This window comes from Muntiacus reevesi, chromosome 5, assembly GCF_963930625.1.
Source record: "Muntiacus reevesi chromosome 5, mMunRee1.1, whole genome shotgun sequence".
Lineage (NCBI taxonomy): Eukaryota > Metazoa > Chordata > Mammalia > Artiodactyla > Cervidae > Muntiacus > Muntiacus reevesi.
The window spans coordinates 80484361-80503783 of record NC_089253.1 but is presented as its reverse complement, the minus strand read 5'-3'; the positions used below and the strand labels follow the sequence as shown (position 1 = coordinate 80503783).

At 39.0% G+C, this 19423-nt stretch overlaps 1 protein-coding gene across 15 annotated transcripts in view; it reads right to left on the bottom strand.

The window, feature by feature from the left end:
• CEP170 (centrosomal protein 170) overlaps window positions 1-19423 on the bottom strand; it is a 132979-nt gene that overhangs the window by 96289 nt on the left and 17267 nt on the right. For 14 of the 15 annotated variants that reach the window (XM_065935630.1, XM_065935632.1, XM_065935624.1 and 11 more), the window contains exon 2: window positions 784-929. In XM_065935630.1, the coding sequence (XP_065791702.1) occupies window positions 784-888 (105 nt within the window). In that variant the 5' untranslated portion in view covers window positions 889-929. Of the gene's footprint in view, window positions 1-783; window positions 930-1726; window positions 1750-19423 lie in introns of those variants that run through there. The other variant, XM_065935625.1, reaches the window with a different exon arrangement.

Genomic DNA, 19423 nt, shown 5'->3' with positions numbered 1-19423 from the left:
GACCTATTAAATTAACAAAGTTCTCAAAAACTTGGGGATCATTTTTGCTAATTACTTTGCTCAAAAATATCTTAAAGGTGTGTTTTAAAATTAATTGCTTTAAAATGGGGCTTCCCAGGTAGCACAGTGGTAAAGAATCTGCCTGCCAAGACAGGAGACCTAAGAGACATGGGTTTGATTCCTGTGTTGGGAAGATCCATTGGAAAAGGAAATGACAACCCACTCCAGTATTCTTGCCTGGAAAACTTCCATGGACAGAGGAGTCTGGTGGGCTACAGTCTATGGGGTTGCAAAGAGTTGGGACACGACTGAGCATGCACTCACCTTTAAAAATAATTCAGTTTTAAATACAAATAATCTGCATGCTCAAACTACTAGAAGATATAATGAAAAAATATGAATATCTCTAAAAGAAACAGATTAATTCCAGTATCAATCAAGTACCCATGAATAAAATTCAGTTTTACTTCATGCTACACTAATTTTATGAATTAGTATACTTCCATGGAGATAAAATTGTCTTAAAAGTGCATAATGTGAAACTTCTTAAAAATAAACTTCTCTACTCAAAGTTCTCATTTTTTAATATATAAATCTCCAAGACTTAGAACTTATTTTTAAATGGTACAAGAGGGAGAAAATTAAACAAGTAGCTAGAGTTTAAAGAGGGAGAGTTGGAAAGTTCGAAGTTCAAAGTAAAGTAGTGTTGCTGTTCAAAGGAGTAGAAAAATACTTCATAACAATTTCAGGTTTTGAGTAGACACAGACGGTGGACACAATTACCTGCAACATGAGCTCACAGTCATCTCTTCCAACAAAAATCATTTCTCGTGGCAGCCTGTGGCGAGTGCCTCCACTGCTCACCAAAAACCAGGATGTTACGCTCATTTTCTGTTTAGCTTCTAAGTCCTTGGGAAAGCTACGTCATCCTGAAGAGAGAGATTTAGAAAAGCATACATTGAGATATTTTCAATTTCGGTATCTATTCACCAAACCCTATAAGTACACCTTGGAATAGAACTGCACTCAACATTTACACCTGACTAAATAAACAGACAGTCCACAGTTCCCAGGAAAAAATATATCTAACATATTCTCAGAAGTAAGTCCACAAACTCCAATAAAAGGTCAATTAAAAAAAAAGACATTAGTCAATTAGGCAGTCAGCTAGTAACATTTATCATCCATCTGAAAGGTTTCGAGCATAGCTTATAAAGGTCTACAATTCTCAAGTAAATGATCACATTTGTATCATGTTAACCTCAGTAAATGCTAGCAATATTACAATATTATACAAATAAGTGTCTAAATTACAAGTGATTTGAGAAAGACAGACTCAATTCAAATGAATATATTTGATAACTGATTAAGAGCTAACAAGGGACAACAAAGAAACTGCTTCACTATCAGTGCAGACCCTTCAATGCTCTTTCAAAAGTATGCAATTTATGTACTGTACTTTTACCACTCTAATGGCAAAAAGTGAAGAGGAACCAAAAAGCCTCTTGATGAGGGTGAAAGAGGAGAGTGAAAAAGCTGGCTTGAAGCTTAACATTAAAAAACAACGATGATGGCATCTGGTCCAATCACTTCATGGCAAACAGAAGGGGAAAAAGTAGAAACAGTGACAGCTTTTATTTTCTTGGGCTCCAAAATCACTGTGGACAGTGACTACGGCAGTGAAATTCAAAGACGCTTGCTCCTTAAAAGGAAAGCTATGACAAACCTGTGCTGTGCTTAGTCGCTCAGTCATGTCCAACTCTTTGCAACCCTGTGGACTGCAGGCCACCAGGCTCCTCTGTCCATGGGATTCTCCAGGCAAGAATACTGGAGTGGGTTGCCCTTCTCCAGAGAAGGGATCAAACCCAGGTCTCTTGTACTTCAGGCAGATTTTTTACCATCTGAGCCACCAGGGAAGCCCTAGATAGCATATTAAAAAGCAGAGACATCACTTTGCCAACAAAGGTCCATATAGTCAAAACTATGGTTTATTCCAGTAGTCAAGTACAGCTGTGAGAGCTGGACCATAAAGAGAAGGTTGAGCAAGAAAGAATTGATGGTTTTGAATTGTGGTGCTGGAGAAGACTCTTTACAGTCCCTTGGACTGCAAGGAGATCAAACCAGTCAATCCTAAAGGAAATCAACTCTGAATATTCATTGGAAGGACTGATGCTGAGGCTGAAACTCCAATACTTTGGCCACCTGACGCAAAGGGCTGACTCTTTGGAAAAGACCCTGATGCTGGGAAAGACTAAAGGCAACAGGAGAAGGGGGTGGCAGAGGATGAGATGATTAGACAGCACCACTGACTCAATGGACATGAGTTTGAGCAAACTCTAAGAGACAGTGGAGGACAGAGGAGCCTGGTGTGCTGCAGTCCATGGCGACTGAAAAACAACTTTCTGAATTCATTTTTTCTAGAGCAGCAGTTCCTAAACTTTTTGGCCTTGAGATTCTTCTATACCCATGGGGGGGAAAAAAAGACCCTAAAGAACATTTTGTTTACATGGATTAGATATATTAATATTTATGATATTAGAAATAAAAACTGAGAAACTAGTATGAATTCATTTTAAAATTATTGATAAATCAACTTTACAGAACAATAGCTAACATTTTAATGAAGACTAATTATACTTCCCCCAAAATAAGTGAGAATACCATTATACATTTTTTAAAATCAAATCTTTAAGGTCTGATTTAACAGAAGATTTTCATATCTGCTCTGAATTCAATATGTTTAACTTAAAATATTTAAAAACCTAGCTTCATACTTATTCCCAGATAACTAGTGGGAAATGGTAAATTTATTTTAATAGTCTTTCCAAATAACTGAAGACGGTTTTCTTTGATACTACACCAAAACTTCCCAGGTGGTCATTTCTTGACTATTACTTACAATATGGAACCTGAAACTTTCCATACATTTTAACATGAGAATCCATTTTCTGCTTTGAAGGGATTTTGTAACCTCATGCATTGATCACTTGAAAAACACTGGTTCCCAAAGTTACACAGATCTTCCAAGTGATGATACGTTCTACTGTACTATTTAAAAATATCACATTCATTTAATATCATCATTCATCTCATCAGAAACGTCTTTTAAGTTCTGGGCAGTTGTGAAGCAGCAGAATCAAGTTCCTAAAATTCTAATTTTCTCTTGAAAGCCTAATTTTACTGTCAAAAAACACTGTCAGTTCTTTTCCTTGAAGTGACAGGTTTATACTGTCTACCAAATACTCAAGTCTGCAAAGCCATAATTTGTCTGCCAGTCATTATTTCAAGTAAAAATAGTGTTCTATGAAACAACTGGCTAGTTCAGCTCACAACTTAAACAATAACACAAAAGCTTTTCTTGAGACAACCATGGTACGTTGGTATACAGAAAAAAGTGCTTTATGTGCAGTTCCATTTAGTCATACAGAACATTAAAAGGATGGTGATTCAAAGGTCAAGATTTATTAGACTTAATATTTTTTAACACCTTATCAAGGACATTCTTTAGTGAAAGCGGCTTTTTCCCCTTACTTTCAAGTGCATGGCACTGAAGAATATGACGGCTATTAGCATAGTAGGATGCCAATGCCTTCACTAAGGAAGCAGCAGCCTTAGCCAGCATTGCTTTTCATATCAGTTCAAAGGTCCATACAATAAAAAAGGCAAATGATGTTTGGATAATATTAAAAGTTTTGACTTCATGACCCTTGCAATGGTTTCAGGGACTCCCAGAGGCCTGTTGACTGAGCTTCAAGAACTACTGTCTTAGAGGATGTGACTATGTCATTAAGAGCATAAACTTAAGAGTCAGACACTCCTGGTTCTACAGTTATTTCTGCATGACCCTGGGCAAGTTATTTGCCCCGGGTCCCTTAGTTTCCTCTTGTGTAATGGAAACAAGGATAGTGTCTACACGACAGCTTTTATCTTATGCATCAAAGACTACTACTTATAAATATTTTTCCCGTGAAATGATACATTCTCTTACGATTTAATTAGCAGCAAACCTTGTGGCTCAGTTGGTAAAGAATCCCCCTACAATGCGGAAGACCTGGGTTCGATCCCTGGGTTGGGAAGATCCCCTGGAGAAGGGAAAGGCTACCCACTCCGGTGTTCTGACCTGGAGAATTCATGGACTATACAGTCCATGGGGTCGCAGAGTTGGACACAACTAAGTGACTTTCACTTTCACTTTATATCACAAAACAGTGAAATGAAACATTCTGCAATAAGAAACACATCTATATATTAAAAGAAAACCCTTTAAAATGTGGACTTTTACGTTAAAGTAAAAACCCTGTATGTTACCTACACATTGTCTACAAATACATGCATGTGTATATGTATGTTGTCTACACATACATGAAACAATGCATTTCATCAAAATAAGCAAATAATTTTCTGTAAAGTGAAAACAATTAAGTCCTATTCTCTTCTGAGTTTATTAAATTAATATGGTCAATCTATGTGGATTCTTAAATCTTCCATTCACCTAACTCCTTGATGCAGATGTTGCTGTTAGTCTTCTACTCATCTGTCTGCATGTGTGCAAGCTCAGTTGTCAAGTTGTGTCCAACTCTTTGTGACTCCATGAACTGTAGCCCTCGGGACCCTCTGTCCACGGGATTTCCCAGGGAAGAATACCAGAGTAGGTTGTCATTTCCTTCTCCAGGGATCTTGCTGATCCAGGGATCACACCTGCATCTCCTGCACTGGCAGGCAGGTTCCTTACCACTGAGCCAGCAAAGGAAGCATTCATCTGTCTACTTTCTGTCAAAATGGATTTTAGCATTTCATATGTCAAGTGTTAGTCGCTAAATCGTGTCCAACTCTTGCGACCCCATAGACTGTAGCCCACCAGGTTCCTCGGTCCATGGGATTTCCAGGGCAAGAATACTAGAGTGGGTTGCCATTCCCTTCTCCAGGGGATCTTCTCAACCCAGGGATCGAACCTGGGTCTCCTGAATTGCAGGTGGATTCTCTACTGCCTGAGCCACCAGGGAAGCCCAAGTCAGTACATAACTATATAAAATAAAATTTTATATAAATCTTGAAAAACTCAGCAGTGGCCACAGGACTGGAAAAGGTCAGTTTTCATTTCAATCCCAAAGAAGGGTAATGCCAAAGAATGTCCAAATACCGCACAATCATGCTCATTTCACAAGCTAGCAAGGTAACACTCAAAACCCTTCAAGTCAGGCTTCAACAGAATGTGAAAAAGAACTTCCAGATGTACAAGCTGGATTTAGAAAAGGCAGAGGAACTAGAGATCAAATTGCCAGCATCCACTGGGTCATAGAAAAAGCAAGGGAATTCCAGAAAAACATCTACTTCTGCTTCACTGACTAGACTTTGGCTGTATGGATCACAACAAACTATGGAAAATTCGTAGAGAGGGGAATACCAGGCCATCTAAACTGCCTCCTGAGAAATACGTATGCAGGTCAAGAACCAACAGTTAGAACTGGACATGGATCAATGGGCTGGTTCAAAATTGGGAATGAGTTACTTCAAGCAGGGTGTATACTGTTACCGTGCTTATTTAACTTATATGCAGAGTACATCATGCATAATGCCAGGCTGAATAGAGCACAAGCTGGAAATAAGACTGCCAGGAGAAATATCAATAATCAGATATGCAGATGACACCACCCTTATGGCAGAAAGCAAAAAGGAACTAAAGAGCCTCTTGGTAAAGGTGAAAGGAAAGAGTGAAAAATTTGGCTTAAAACTCAATGCTCAAAAAAAAGATCATGGCACCTGGTCCCATCAATTCATTGCAAACAGGTGGGGAATCAATGGAAACAGTGACAGACTTCTTTCTTGGGCTCCAAAATCACTGCACACAGTGACTACAGCCATGAAATTAAAAGATGCTTACTCCTTGGAAGAAAAGCTACGACAAACCTAGATAGAGTATTAAAAAGCAGAGACATTACTTTGCTGACAAAAGTCCATATAATCAAATCTATGATTTTTCCAGGAGTCGTGTATGGATGTGATCAGTTCAGTTCAGTTGCTCAGTCGTGTCTGACTCTTTGTGACCCCGTGGACTGCAGCATGCCAGGCTTTCCTGTCCATCACCAACTCCTGGAGCTATCTCAAACTCATGTCCATCAAGTGGGTGATGCCATAAACCATCTCATCTTCTGTCATTCCCTTCTCCTCCTGCCTTCAATCCTTCCCAGCAGCAGGGTCTTTTCCAACGAGTCAGTTCTTCACATCAGGTGGCCAAAGTATTGGAGTTTCAGTTTTAGCATCAGTCCTTTCAATGAATATTCAGGACTGATTTCCATTAGGATGGACTGGTTTGATCTCCTTGCAATCCAAGGGACTCTCAAGAGTCTTCTCCAACACCACAGTTCAAAAGCATCAATTCGAGGGGAGGAGCCAAGATGGCGGAGGAGTAGGACGGAGAGACCACTTTCTCTCCTAGAAATTCATCAAAAAAATAACTGAACGCAGAGCAAACTTCACAAAACAACTTCTGATTGCTAGCTGAGGTCATCAGGCGCCCAGAAAAGCAGCCCATTGTCTTCGAAAGGAGGTAGGACAAAATATAAAAGATAAAAAGCGAAACAAAAGAGCTAAGGACGGAGATCCGTCCCGGGAAGGGACTTAATAGAGGACGTTCCCAGACACCGGGAAGCCCTCGCACTGGCGGGCCTGGGGGAAGTGTTGGAATCTCAAGAGTTTGAATCTGACTGGGAGGGATAGAATAAATAAAACCCACAGATTACGAGCCTAAAAGCAACTCCCAGCAGAAAAGTACCCCAGACGCCCGCATCTGCCACCAGCAAGTGGGGGCGGAACGGAGAGGAGCGGGCGGCATTACTTGGGGCAGGGTCCGGGCCTGAGCGCCCTGAGGACAATCGGAGGGAGCTTTTGTGAGTTGCCAGCTTGAACTGTGGGAGAGCAAAGAGAGAGAGAAAACTAACCGGCCCGAACACACTGCCGGCCGTTCGCAGAACAAAGGGACCGAGATTCTGGGCGACCGAAGTCCGCCGGGAGGGTCGCGGCGAAACGGAGGGCGCGGGCGCCCGACCGGCGCGGGCGGGAACTGGGGCTGGGGACGCGGAGGGCAGAGGGCGCGCACGCCCGACTGGTGCCAGCGGGGACTGAGACTGGGACCGCGCGGGGCAGAAGACGCGCCGCACCCGGGGAGAGAGCGCCCGTCAAGCGCCTGGCTGCCTGGGCCGCTCGGGCGGCGTGGGGCCGGAGTGCGGGCCCAGCTTTGTGTGCTGCGCTTTTGTGAATCGCCCGAGGGCTGGAGCCGCGCGCAGCGTCGCGCGCGCTTCAGACAGAAGAGCCTGGAGCCTGAACAGCGCAGACCGAGAAAAGAGCGCAAGCCTCTCCCGGGAGCGCCGGCCCCTCCCCGTACAGCCCCTCCCCGCACAGCCCCTCCCCGCACAGCCCCTCCCCGCAGCTCGACGGAACTAGCTACCTGAATAAGAATCCACCTCCGCCCCCTGTGTCAGGGCGGAAATTAGGCGCGGAAGAGAGACCTGCAACAGAACCCAAATAAAGGGAACCGCTTCAGAAGGGACCGGTGCAACAGATTAAAATCCCTGAAGAAACCACCGACTGACTACACCGGAAGGGCCTGTAGATATCGAGAAGTGTAAGCTGGAACGAGGAGCTATCTGAAGCTGAGCCGAACCCACACTGACCGCAACAGCTCCAGAGAAATTCCTAGATATATTTTTTCTTTTTCTTTTCTTTTTTTTTTTTTTTTAAGTAAGGAAAAAAAAAAAAAATTTTGTTTTTCTTTTTTCTTGGTTCTCTTTTATTTTCCTTTAAAAATTCCTTATTACTCCCCCATTACTCCTTAACTTTCATAGATTTTTACGATTTTTTTTAAATTAGGCAAAACAATTTTTTTTCTCTTTCTTTTTTCTTTTTTTTCTTTTTCTTCTTTTTCTTCTTTTTTTCTGTTCTTTTTTCTTCTTCTCTTATACTTTCTTTTTCTTTTTCTCTTATTTCTTTTAAAGCCCTCTAGCACTCCTTTTACTGCGCCTTAATTTTCATTTTCAATCCACTATAACCTTACAGAAGAAAGGGAAAAAAAAAAAAAGAAGAGAAGCCCTATTTTTATACCAAACTTCATATATATTTCTAAAATTTCTTTTGTGTGTTTTGGTTTTTGTTTTTAATATAGTATTTTTAAGAGTCTAACCTCTACTCTAGATTTTTAATTTTTGTTTTTCAGTATATGATATAAATTGTGAACATTTAAGAATCCAATATTCAGCTCCCATTTTTATTCACGAATGTGTTGATTATTCTCTCCCAATCTTGACTCTGTTTTCTACCTCAGAACACCTCTATTTCCTCCTTTCCCCTTCTCTTCCCAATCCAATTCTGTGAATCTTTGTGGGTGTCTGGGCTACGGAGAACACTCTGGGATCAGACAACTTCGTAGATCTGTCTCTCTCCTCTTGAGTCCCCCTCTTTCTCCTCCTGCCCATCTCTATCTCCCTCCTCCCTCTCCACTTCTCCATGTAACTCGGTGAACCTCTCTGGGTATCCCTAACGGGGGAGAAACTTTCCACCATTAACATAGAAGTTTTATTATCAGTGCTGTATAGTTGGAGAAGTCCTGAGACTACAGGAAGAATAAAACTGAAATCCAGAAGCAGGAGACTTAAGCCCAAAACCTGAGAACAACAGAAAACTCCTGACTACATGGATCTTTAAGTAATAAGTGACCGTACAAAAGCCTCCATACCTGCACCGAAACCAACCACCACCCAAGAGCCAATAAGTTTTAGAGCACGACATACCACGCAAATTCTCCAGCAACGCAGGAACATTGCCCTGAACGTCAACATACAGACAGCCCAAGGTCACACCTAACACATAGACCCATCTCAAAACTCATTACTGGGCACTCCATTGCTATCCAAAGAGAAGAAATCAAGATCCGCACACCAGAACACAAAAGCATCAATTCTTCAGTGCTCACTTTCTTTATGATACAACTCTATCATCCATACATGACTACTGGAAAAACCATAGCTTTGACTAGACAGACCTTTGTTGGCAAAGTAATATCTCTGCTTTTTAATATGCTGTTTACGTTGATCATAGTTTTTCTTTCAAGGAGCAAGCATCTTTTCATTTCATAGTTGCAGTCACCATCTGCAGTGATTTTGGAGCCCAGTAAAATAAAGTCTCTCCTGTTTCCATTGTTTTTCCATCTATTTGCCATGAAGTGATGGGACCAGGTGCCAAGATCTTCAATTTTTTTGAATGTTGAGTTTTAAGCCAGCTTTGTCATTCTCCTCTTTCACTTTCATCAGGAGGCTTTTTAGTTCCTCTTCACTTTCTACCATTAGGGTGGTGTCATCTGCACATCTGAGGTTATTGATACTTCTCCCAGCTATCTTGATTCCATCTTGTGCCTCTCATACAGTCTGGCATTTCCCATGATATACTCTGCATGTAAGTTAAATAAGCAGAGTAACAATAAGCCTTGATATACTCCTTTACCAATTTTGAACTAGTCCATTGTTCCATGTCTGGTTTTAACTGTTGATGCTTGACCTGCATACATATTTCTCAGGAGGCAGGTATGGTGGTCTGGTATCGGCCAGACCCATCATCAGCCCCACGCATTAACAAAATACATCAACTAAACAATAATCATACATTGCGTATCTTTTATGTCAATGCTCTAAAATTACTCACTTAAACATTTTAGGGAAAAATTATGGCAATATAAAATGCCTTGTAACTTATTCATAAAATGAAAAAATATCACAACCTTTAATTCATACATTTCAATTCTGAAGAGCCCATGTAACTGATCACTGATTAAACTTCCTGAAACTCTTTCTCAAAGCACAGTCTTTAAGTCATACTAGAAATCTAAAGACTCAATAGTATGGAGGACCACTGACTTTCACAAAGATTATAGTCTCAGACCTTACATACTCAAGTACAACCATAAACTATAACCTTTGCTCTATGACTTTGCAATTCCTCCAATTAAAGGTGGTGATAAGGACAGAATAAGATAGATACACAGGTACTTACGGAAGTCCTAGCAAAGGAGAATAGACAGAGAGGGAAACCTAGGAAACTCTGGGAGACCACTTTAAGTTAATGATCGCTCAAGAAAGCTACTGGAACATCATGGGAGGAAGCAGCCTTACTTAACTATATAGCCATAAATAAAAGCACAAGATATGCCCCAGGCCATCAGGTGAAAGAAAAATGTCACCACCCTTCTACTGATTTGAATAAATGCTATGATAATCCTAGTTGACCTCACAGGGTCAGACACTCTCCTGCCCAAGATGAAGGAGGCGCTGGTGATGTAAACCTGGTATCTTCTTGAAGAAGGTAGTCTTTTCCCTCTCTTTAACATTCCTTTGATTATAAAATTATAGTCTTCTTGATCCTCGGGGCAGAGCTTCCTCACCTGCCCACTTGTATCTCTCATGAGTGCTTTATGTTAATAAAACTACTTCTTGGCTATCACTTGTGTGTTGAGACACAATGAACCTGAGCCTCAGTAAGTCCAGATGCAAGGTGACTGATTCTGATTGAATGACCATGGGTTCAAGTTTTTATTAGTGTTTTGCCCCGGAATTTGAGTCCCAGAATGTGGGTTCAAGTCCCAGTCTGAGGCACACTGCTTCAGTGGGGGTATAATTTTCCCCTATATAACTCTGGGCTATGCTTCATGACTAGTTTAGGCCAATGGGGTGATGTTAATAGTTGTGATGCAAATGGAGACTAAATGCTTGGGCAACTGGGTTTGATCTCTTGTAACCTCTGCCTTCACCATAAAAAGAACATGCCCTGGCTAGCCCATTGCTAGAACAGATACAGATCTAACACAGAACTTGAAGCATGCCCTCAAGAACGTCATTCAACTACTAACAACATATATAGAACAATAATAAAATTACTGTTGTTTTGAATCACTGAGAGATTTGCAGATTGACTATAATGCACAAAAGATGAGTATAATTTACTGAAATAGAAGGTCTTTCAACAGTAGAATGACAATCCAATACACTTATTTCTAAAAATATACAAATGAAATTTTTGTTGAAATTGTTCCCTTTGCCCCAGTTTCTTCATCTCAGAATGGTAACATTTATTTGTTTAATTAAACCTAAGGCTGTGATGCATTACAGAACTACAAACTGTAGGTAAAGGGAGCTTATTTTAACAAAAAATACTAAAATGAGAGAATCCAGAAATAGAAGAAGATGTAAGCTCACTTTTTCAGGTGGAAAGGGTCAACATCTACAGTTTACTTTTCCATCATCTGGAACAGTTCAGTTTACCCACAGGAGAATCATCCAATCTCCTCTCATAGTGGGCAAAAACACACTGATGATGTTGTGGACATCAAGTCAAGACAAATGATTGGGAAGAATCACCATTCTGTGTGAAAAGTGTCTATGTTATCTCCTTGGTTAGGCATAGCACTTTACCCTACCCTTGAATAAGCCTGATGGTCACATGTTTGGAGTCTCTCTGATTTAGTATCTTCTGATAATAAACCTCTCATCTGTGAGAATGGGAGTTTGGGCAATGAGACTTGATAGTTTTTTATATGAACTTTCAACTAATTTCCTTGTTTTCGGTCCGCCCTGCCTACTAAGATACACGGTATGTCACATTCCCAAGCCCTTCCAAGATTCTAACAGAATTTATTTATTTAGTTCTTTCTCCCACAGTTCCCTCTCTTCCAAAACTTTCTCAACTTCTCTTCCTCTCCTTCTCTTTGTATTAGTGAGACTGGGAAGAAATGAGAAAATTCAGGGGTCCTATTCAAAATTCTTCTTGAAAACTGTTTCTTTTAGCATACAATTTTGAAATAACACTGAACTACAGATTGACTTGAGAAATTGAGCTACTCTTAAAAGAAGTGAATTTCCAATGATAATATCTGTTCTCCATATCTGTAGTTTGGTCATTTCATTCTAAATGCACTGAGGTCAGATTTCAAGTCAGGTACTATTAATATTACAAGTACCAACTGTGATTCAATAGAAGCTAAAAAGTAAGAGGGAAAAGTTTCCATGATTACATTAATCTAACTCTGGATATGTCTCCAGACAAACCCTAGACAAATGAGTATAACAGTTCATCAAACAACATATGATATGCTAATATATTTCCATACTCTTAAATGAAATGGCTAAAAACATTCTTGGTAACTTTATGAATTTGGAAAGATGCTACTCTAAGGAAAACTTCAAACACCTATGTATTTCAAAGTGCTTCCTAATAAAACTTTTGCATTAAATTCTCCTAATAAAATGAAGAAAATAGTAGACTGGGTAATATAAAAGGGTCCATCTTCATGCCATCTATGAGAGAATCTGCCAATGTAAAGAACACACAAAAAGAAATTCCATGCAAACAGTAATCAAAACAAAGTTGAGATGGCTATGTCAATGTCAGATAAAGTAGACTTTAGTTCAAAAAATCTTATGAAAGGCAAAGAACATTCAGTTCAGTTCAGTTCAGTCGCTCAGTTGTGTCCAGCTCTTTGCAACCCACTGAATCGTAGCATGCCAGACCTCCCTGTCCATCACCACCTCCCAGAGTTTACCCAAACTCAGGTCCATTGAGTCAGTGATGCCATCCAGCCATCTCATCCTCTGTCGTTCCCTTCTCCTCCTGCCCCCAGTCCCTCCCAGCATCAGGGTCTTTTCCAATGAGTCAACTCTTCACATAAGGTGGCCAAAGTATTAGAGTTTCAGCTTCAGCATCAGTCCTTCCAATGAACACCCAGAACTGATCTCCTTTAGGATGGGCTGGTTGGATCTCCTTGCAGTCCAAGGGACTCTCAAGAGTCTTCTCCAACACCACAGTTCAAAAGCATCAATTCTTTGGCGCTCAGCTTTCTTCACAGTCCAACTCACACCCATACATGACCACTGGTCAGGGGCTGTGGCTGAGATGAGCCACCCCACGTCCTAGGTCAGGGGTGGCAGCTGAGAGGAGCAACCCCATGTTCAAGGAATGGTGGCTGTGCGAGCGCAGGAGGGCCAAGAGGAGCTACTCCACATTCAAGGTCAGGAGGGGCGGCTGGGAGGAAATACCCCTCGTCCAAGATAAGGAGCTGCGGCTGCGCTTTGCTGGAGCAGCCATGAAGAGATACCCCACATCCAAGGTAAGAGAAACCCAAGTAAGATGGCAGATGTTGTGAGAGGGCATCAGAGGGCAGACACACTGAAACCATAATCACAGAAAACTAGCCAATCTGATCACAGGACCACAGTCTTGTCTAACTCAGTGAAACTAAGCCATGCCGTGTGGGGCCAGCCAAGACGGTTGGGTCATGGTGGAGAGGTCTGACAGAATGTGGTTCACTGGAGAAGGGAATGGCAAACCACTTCAGTATTCTTGCCTTAAGAACCCCATGAACAGTATGAAAAGGCAAAATGATAGGACACTGAAAGATGAACTCCCCAGGTCGGTAGGTGCCCAATATGCTATTGGACAGCAGTGGAGAAATAACTCCAGAAAGAATGAAGGGATGGAGCCAAAGCAAAAACAATACCCAGTTGTGAATGGGACTGGTGATAGAAGCAAGATGTGATGGTGTAAAGAGCAATACTGCATAGGAACCTAGAATGTTAGGTCCATGAATCAAGGCAAATTGGAAGTGGTCAAACAGCAGATGACAAGAGTGAATGTCGACATTCTAGGAATCAGCAAACTAAAATGGACTGGAATGGGTGAATTTAACTCAGATGACCATTATTTCTACTACTGTGGGCAGGAATCCCTTAGAAGAAATGGGGTAGCCATCATGGTCAACAAAAGAGTCTGAAATGCAGTACTTGAATGCAATCTCAAAAATGACAGAATGATCTCTGTTCGTTTCCAAGGCAAACCATTCAATATCATGGTAATCCAAGCCTATGTCCCAACCAGTAACGCTGAAGAAGCTGAAATTGAACGGTTCTATGAAGACCTACAAGACCTTTTAGAACTAACACCCAAAAAAGATGCCCTTTTCATATAGGAGACTAGAATGCAAAAGTAGAAAGTCAAGAAACACCTGGAGTAACAGACAAATTTGGCCTTGGAGTACGGAAAGAAGCAGGGCAAAGGCTAATAGAGTTTTGCCAAGAGAACGCACTGGTCATTAGCAAAGAACATTATATATTGATGAAAGGTTCAATACATCAAGAGGATATAAAAACTGCAAACATACATACCTAACAACAGAACACTGAAATATATGAAGCAAAAACAGATTACATTAAAAGAAAAAATAGACAGTAGAACAATAAAAGTTGAAGGCTTCAATACTCCACTTTCAACTATGAAAAACAACTAGAAGATCAATAAGAGGATTTTACAACACTAGAAACCAATCTGATGTAACACTTCACTTAGATACACATTTTTCTCAAGCGCTTGAAGAACATGTTCATGACATAATGTTAGGAGTAAAACAAGTCTTAATGAATTTAAAAAGACGGAAAATGTACGAAACAACTTTTCTAATCACTGTCGAATGGAAACATTCATCAGCAACAGAAGGAACACTGGAAAATTCTCAATATGTAAAAATTAAACAACACACTTTGACAATGAGTAGTAAAAGAAGCAATCATAAAAGAATTTAAAAGAAAAACCAAATGAAAACAACACAGAATAAAAAGCTACTAATATTTGTTCAAAACTAGTCCTAATAGGGAAAGTTACAATTACAGTTATAGCTATAACCACTGTAAAAAGAAAAAAAAAAAAGATCTCAAATCAATAATCTAAGTACACACTTTAAGGAAACCAAAACCAAAGCTAACTGAAGGAAGAAGACAATGAAGATTACTATTTCCAGCTGTGGCCTTTTCTTTTTTGCTTAAAGGAATCACTTACCGTTCTTGTAAAGCTGGTTTGGTGGTGCTGAATTCTTTTAGCTTTTGCTTGTTTGTACAATTCTGACCTACCAAATCTCAGTGAGAACCCTGCCTGGTAGATTTCTCTGAGTTGTACATTTTTCCCTTTCATACCTTTAAATATATTGTGTCACTTTCTTCTCACCTGCAGAAGCTCAGTTCCTTGTATGTAACTGTTGTTGATCCCTTGCTGCTTTTAATATTCTCTTTTCTATTTTTGCTATTTTTTTTTTTTTGCTATTTTAATTAGAATATATATTGATGTTTTTAACATTTGTAAATATTTTTGCTGCTTTTAATATTCTCTTTATTTTTTATTTTTGCTATTTTAATTAGAATATATATTGATGTAGTCCACTTTGGGTGATCCTCTCTGGGACACTCTGTATGTCCTGGACCTAGATGTCTGCTTCCTTTCCCAGGTTAGGAAAGTTTTCCGCTACTGTATCTTCAAAAATATTCTCTGTCCTATTCTCTCTTCTCCTTCTAAGAAGCCTATAATGTGAATGTTTTTACACCTGACTTTGTGCCAATGGTCTCTTAATCTAGCCTCATTTTAAATCTAAATTATTTTCTGTTAATCTTGTGTGACTGCCACTACTCTATCTGCCAGTTTGCTGACTATTCCTCTGTATCATATAACCTACTGCCGATTCCTTCTAATGGATTTTAAATTTCCAGTTATATATTCTTCAGCTGTGTTTCTTTTTTACATTTTCTAGTTTTTTACTAATCACTCCATTTACATCAATGAACAGTCTAACAAATATTTAGAAGAGAGTTAACGTATTCTTAAGCTATTCCAAAGGAGTGCAGAGGAAGGAGCTCTTCCAAACCCATTTTATGAAGCCACATCACCCCAGCAGCAAAACTAGACAAAGACAACACAAAAAAAGAAAACTGCAGGCCAGTATCACTGATGAACTGGGATGCAAAGCTTTTAAACAAGTTAGTAGCAAACCAAATTCAACAATATATCAAAAAGATTACACACCATGATTAAATGGGATTTACTCCAGGGATGCAAGGACTTTTCAATATCTGATAACCAATTATTTATGATAGAGGCCCCTCAGGAGGTGGGCACAGAAGGAAAATACCTCATCATAATAAAGGCCATATATGATAAACCTATAGCTAACATCATATTCAATGGAGAAAAGCAGAACGCATTTCCTTTAAGATCAGGAATAATACAAGGATTCCCACTCTCACCACTTTTACCTAACAACTGGAAGTCTTAGCCACAGCCATCAGAGAAGAAAAAGAAATACAAGGAATACAAACCAGAAGGGAAGAAGTAAAACTGTCATTGTTTGCAAACAAAATGACACTACACACAGAAAATCCTAAAGATGTCAGCAGAAAACTACTAAAGTTCATTCAAGAATTTGGTGAAACTGCAGTATACAAAATCAGTGTACAGAAATCTGCAACATTTCTATATACCAATGATGAACGTCAGAAAGATAATTTAAGAAAATAATCTTATTTCTCATTGCATCAAAAAGAATTAAGTACTTTAGAATAAATTTAAGGAGGTGAGAGACTGATAATCAGAAAACTGTAAAATACGGAAGAAAGAAATTGAAAATGATACAAACAAGTGGAAAGACATGCTGTGTTCATGGATTGTAAGAATTAATACTTAAAATGTTAAAATGTCCATACCACCAAAAGCAAATAATACCTAGAACAAATCTAAAAATCGTGTGGAAACACAAAAGACATTCAATAGCCCAAAAAAATACTGATAAAGAACAAAGCTGTCAGTCCTCATTTTCAAATCATACTATAAGGCTGCAGTAATCAAAACAGTATGGCACTGGTCTAAAAAGAGACACATACATCAATGGAACAGAATAAAGAGCCCAGAAATAAACCCATGCTTATATGGTGAATTAATCTATGACAAAGTAGGCAAGAATGTACACTGGAGAAAAATACCCTCTTTAATAAATGATGTTGATAACATGGATGGCTACATGCAAAGGACTCAAATTGGACTACTCTCTCACATCATAAACAAAAATAAACTGCAAATGGATTAAAAACTTAAACATAAAGACTGAAGCCGTAAAACCCCGAAAAAACAGACGTAGTACACTGTGACATGGACTTAGCAATGTCTTTTTGGATATTTCTCCTCAAGTAAGGGAAGCAAAACAAAAAAATAAACAAGTGTGACTACATCAAACTAAAACATTGTTGCACTATGAAGAAAGCCATCAACAAAAAGAAAAGGCCACCTACTGAATGGGACGAGATATTTGCAAATTATGTACATGATAAAGGTTTAATACCCAAATTATGTGATAAAAGGCAAAAACACTAAGATTTCATGCAACTCAACATCAACAGGAACATGAAAAGATGCTGAACACTGCTAACCACCAAAAAAAAAGGAAAGTGAAACCACAATAAGATACCTCATACCTGTCAGCCTCACACCAGGCTATCATCAGGGGACTTTCCTGGTGGTCCAAAGGTTAAGACTCCGTGCTTCCAATGCGGTGGGCACAGGTTTGATCCCTGGTTGGGGAACTAAGATCCCAAGCCACACACACAAAAAAAGAACGGTTCTTATCAAAAAAGACCACAAATAGCAAATGCTGGCAAAGATGTTAAGAAAAGGGAACTCAACAAAGACGTTGAGAAAAGGGAACTGTTTTACTTGGTAAAACAGTATGCAAGTTCCTCAAAAAACTCAAAATAGAACTACCATAGGATCCAGCAATCCCATTCCTGGGTATATATCAGAAGAAAACAAAAACACTAATTCAAAGATATATTAGACATATACCTCAATGTTCAGAGCTTATAGTGCTTGAGATATGGAAGTAATCTAAGAGTCCATCCATCAATAGATGAACGAATAAAGATGTGGGATATAAATGAAATATTACTTGAGCCATTACAAAGAATAAAATTTTGCCATTTTCAACAACATGGATGGACCTGGAAGATACTATGCTAAGTGAAATAAGTCCATGAAAGACATCTGCATACTGAATGATACCACATATATGTATAATCTAAATATAAAACAAACTAGTGAATATAACAAAAGAGATCTGCAGATATAGTGGTTCCCAGTGAGAGGGAGGAAAGAGGGCAGGGCAGGAAATAGGGAGGGGATTAAGAGGTATGAACTACTACATATAATATAAATACGTCTCAAGGATGTATTGTACACATCAGGAATATTATACCAAATAAAGTATAATCTACAAAAATTTTGAATGATTATGTTGTACACCTGAAACTAACTATAAATCAACTACTCCAGGAAGATCCCCTGGAGGAGCGCACAGCGACCCGCGCCAGCATCCTTGCCTGGAGAATGTCATGAACAGAGGAGTCTGGCGGGCTACAGTCCATGGGGTCACACAGAGTTGGACACAACTGAAGCAACTTAGCACAAATCAACTACACTTCAATTTACAAAAAAGAATTAACACTAATTCTTTACAAACTCTTCCAAAAATTGAAGAGGAAAGACATCCTAATCCATTCCACGAGGGCAGCATTATGATGCCAAAGGGAGACATAGTAACTACAAGAAAAGAAAACCACACTAATATATTATTTGATATAACAATCTTCAACAAAATACTGGCAAATCGAATTCACTAGAATATTAAAAAAAATTATATTGCAGGGCTACATGGGATTTATTCCTGGAATTAAAAGATGGGTCAACATATAAAGATGAATCAAGGTAACAGAATTTAATACTAAAATGAAAGAAAAAATCATCAGAAATGCATTAGTTAACTAATTATGCCGATCAATGCAAAAAAACTATTTGACAACATGCAAAATCCTTTCGCGATAAATTCTTTGAGTTAAAAAGAAAGGAATCTGATACATCCAGGGCATTAATACATATTATCTGATAAACTGGAAGAATTTTATTTTACCTAAAGAGGAATTTAAGAGATTAAAATATTAGCTCAGAAACTTACTAATATAGTTTCAGAGATTAGACCATACGGAGTATGCTCACCCATTAGCCATGAACATATAATTAACATGTACATGGCTTAGGTTTAGATTTAATAAGCTAAACAGATTCAAGGTCCTAAGAGTTTTATACATAATTCTAAAAAAGAAAATCAACAAAACTCTTAAATATATATTTATGTGCATGTGTGTTTTTGGTATGAGAAGAGGTAAGGGCTTTAACCACAAAATGTAAAAAAAAAAAAAGTAACTTAAGAATTACAAATATTAAAGCCTATTATTGAGAAATGAACACATTTTCTTGCTTCATTTAAAGTGATTAACAATATAACTAAAATACAATCCCAAACTTCCATTTCCCACAGCATCAATTTCTAACACTGGAATAACTTAATTAAGAAGCCTACAATCTTAGATATGTTGCAGACTACACATAATACAAAACTGTATTAGTCTCCACTTTCTGTGCTTCTTAATTTCAGCATTTAAGATATCTCACAGTATGAAAAGAGTAGTATTAACAGATGCTGCCTAGAAGCCTTTCCCCGTGGCGGAGTAATACACTCTATAGC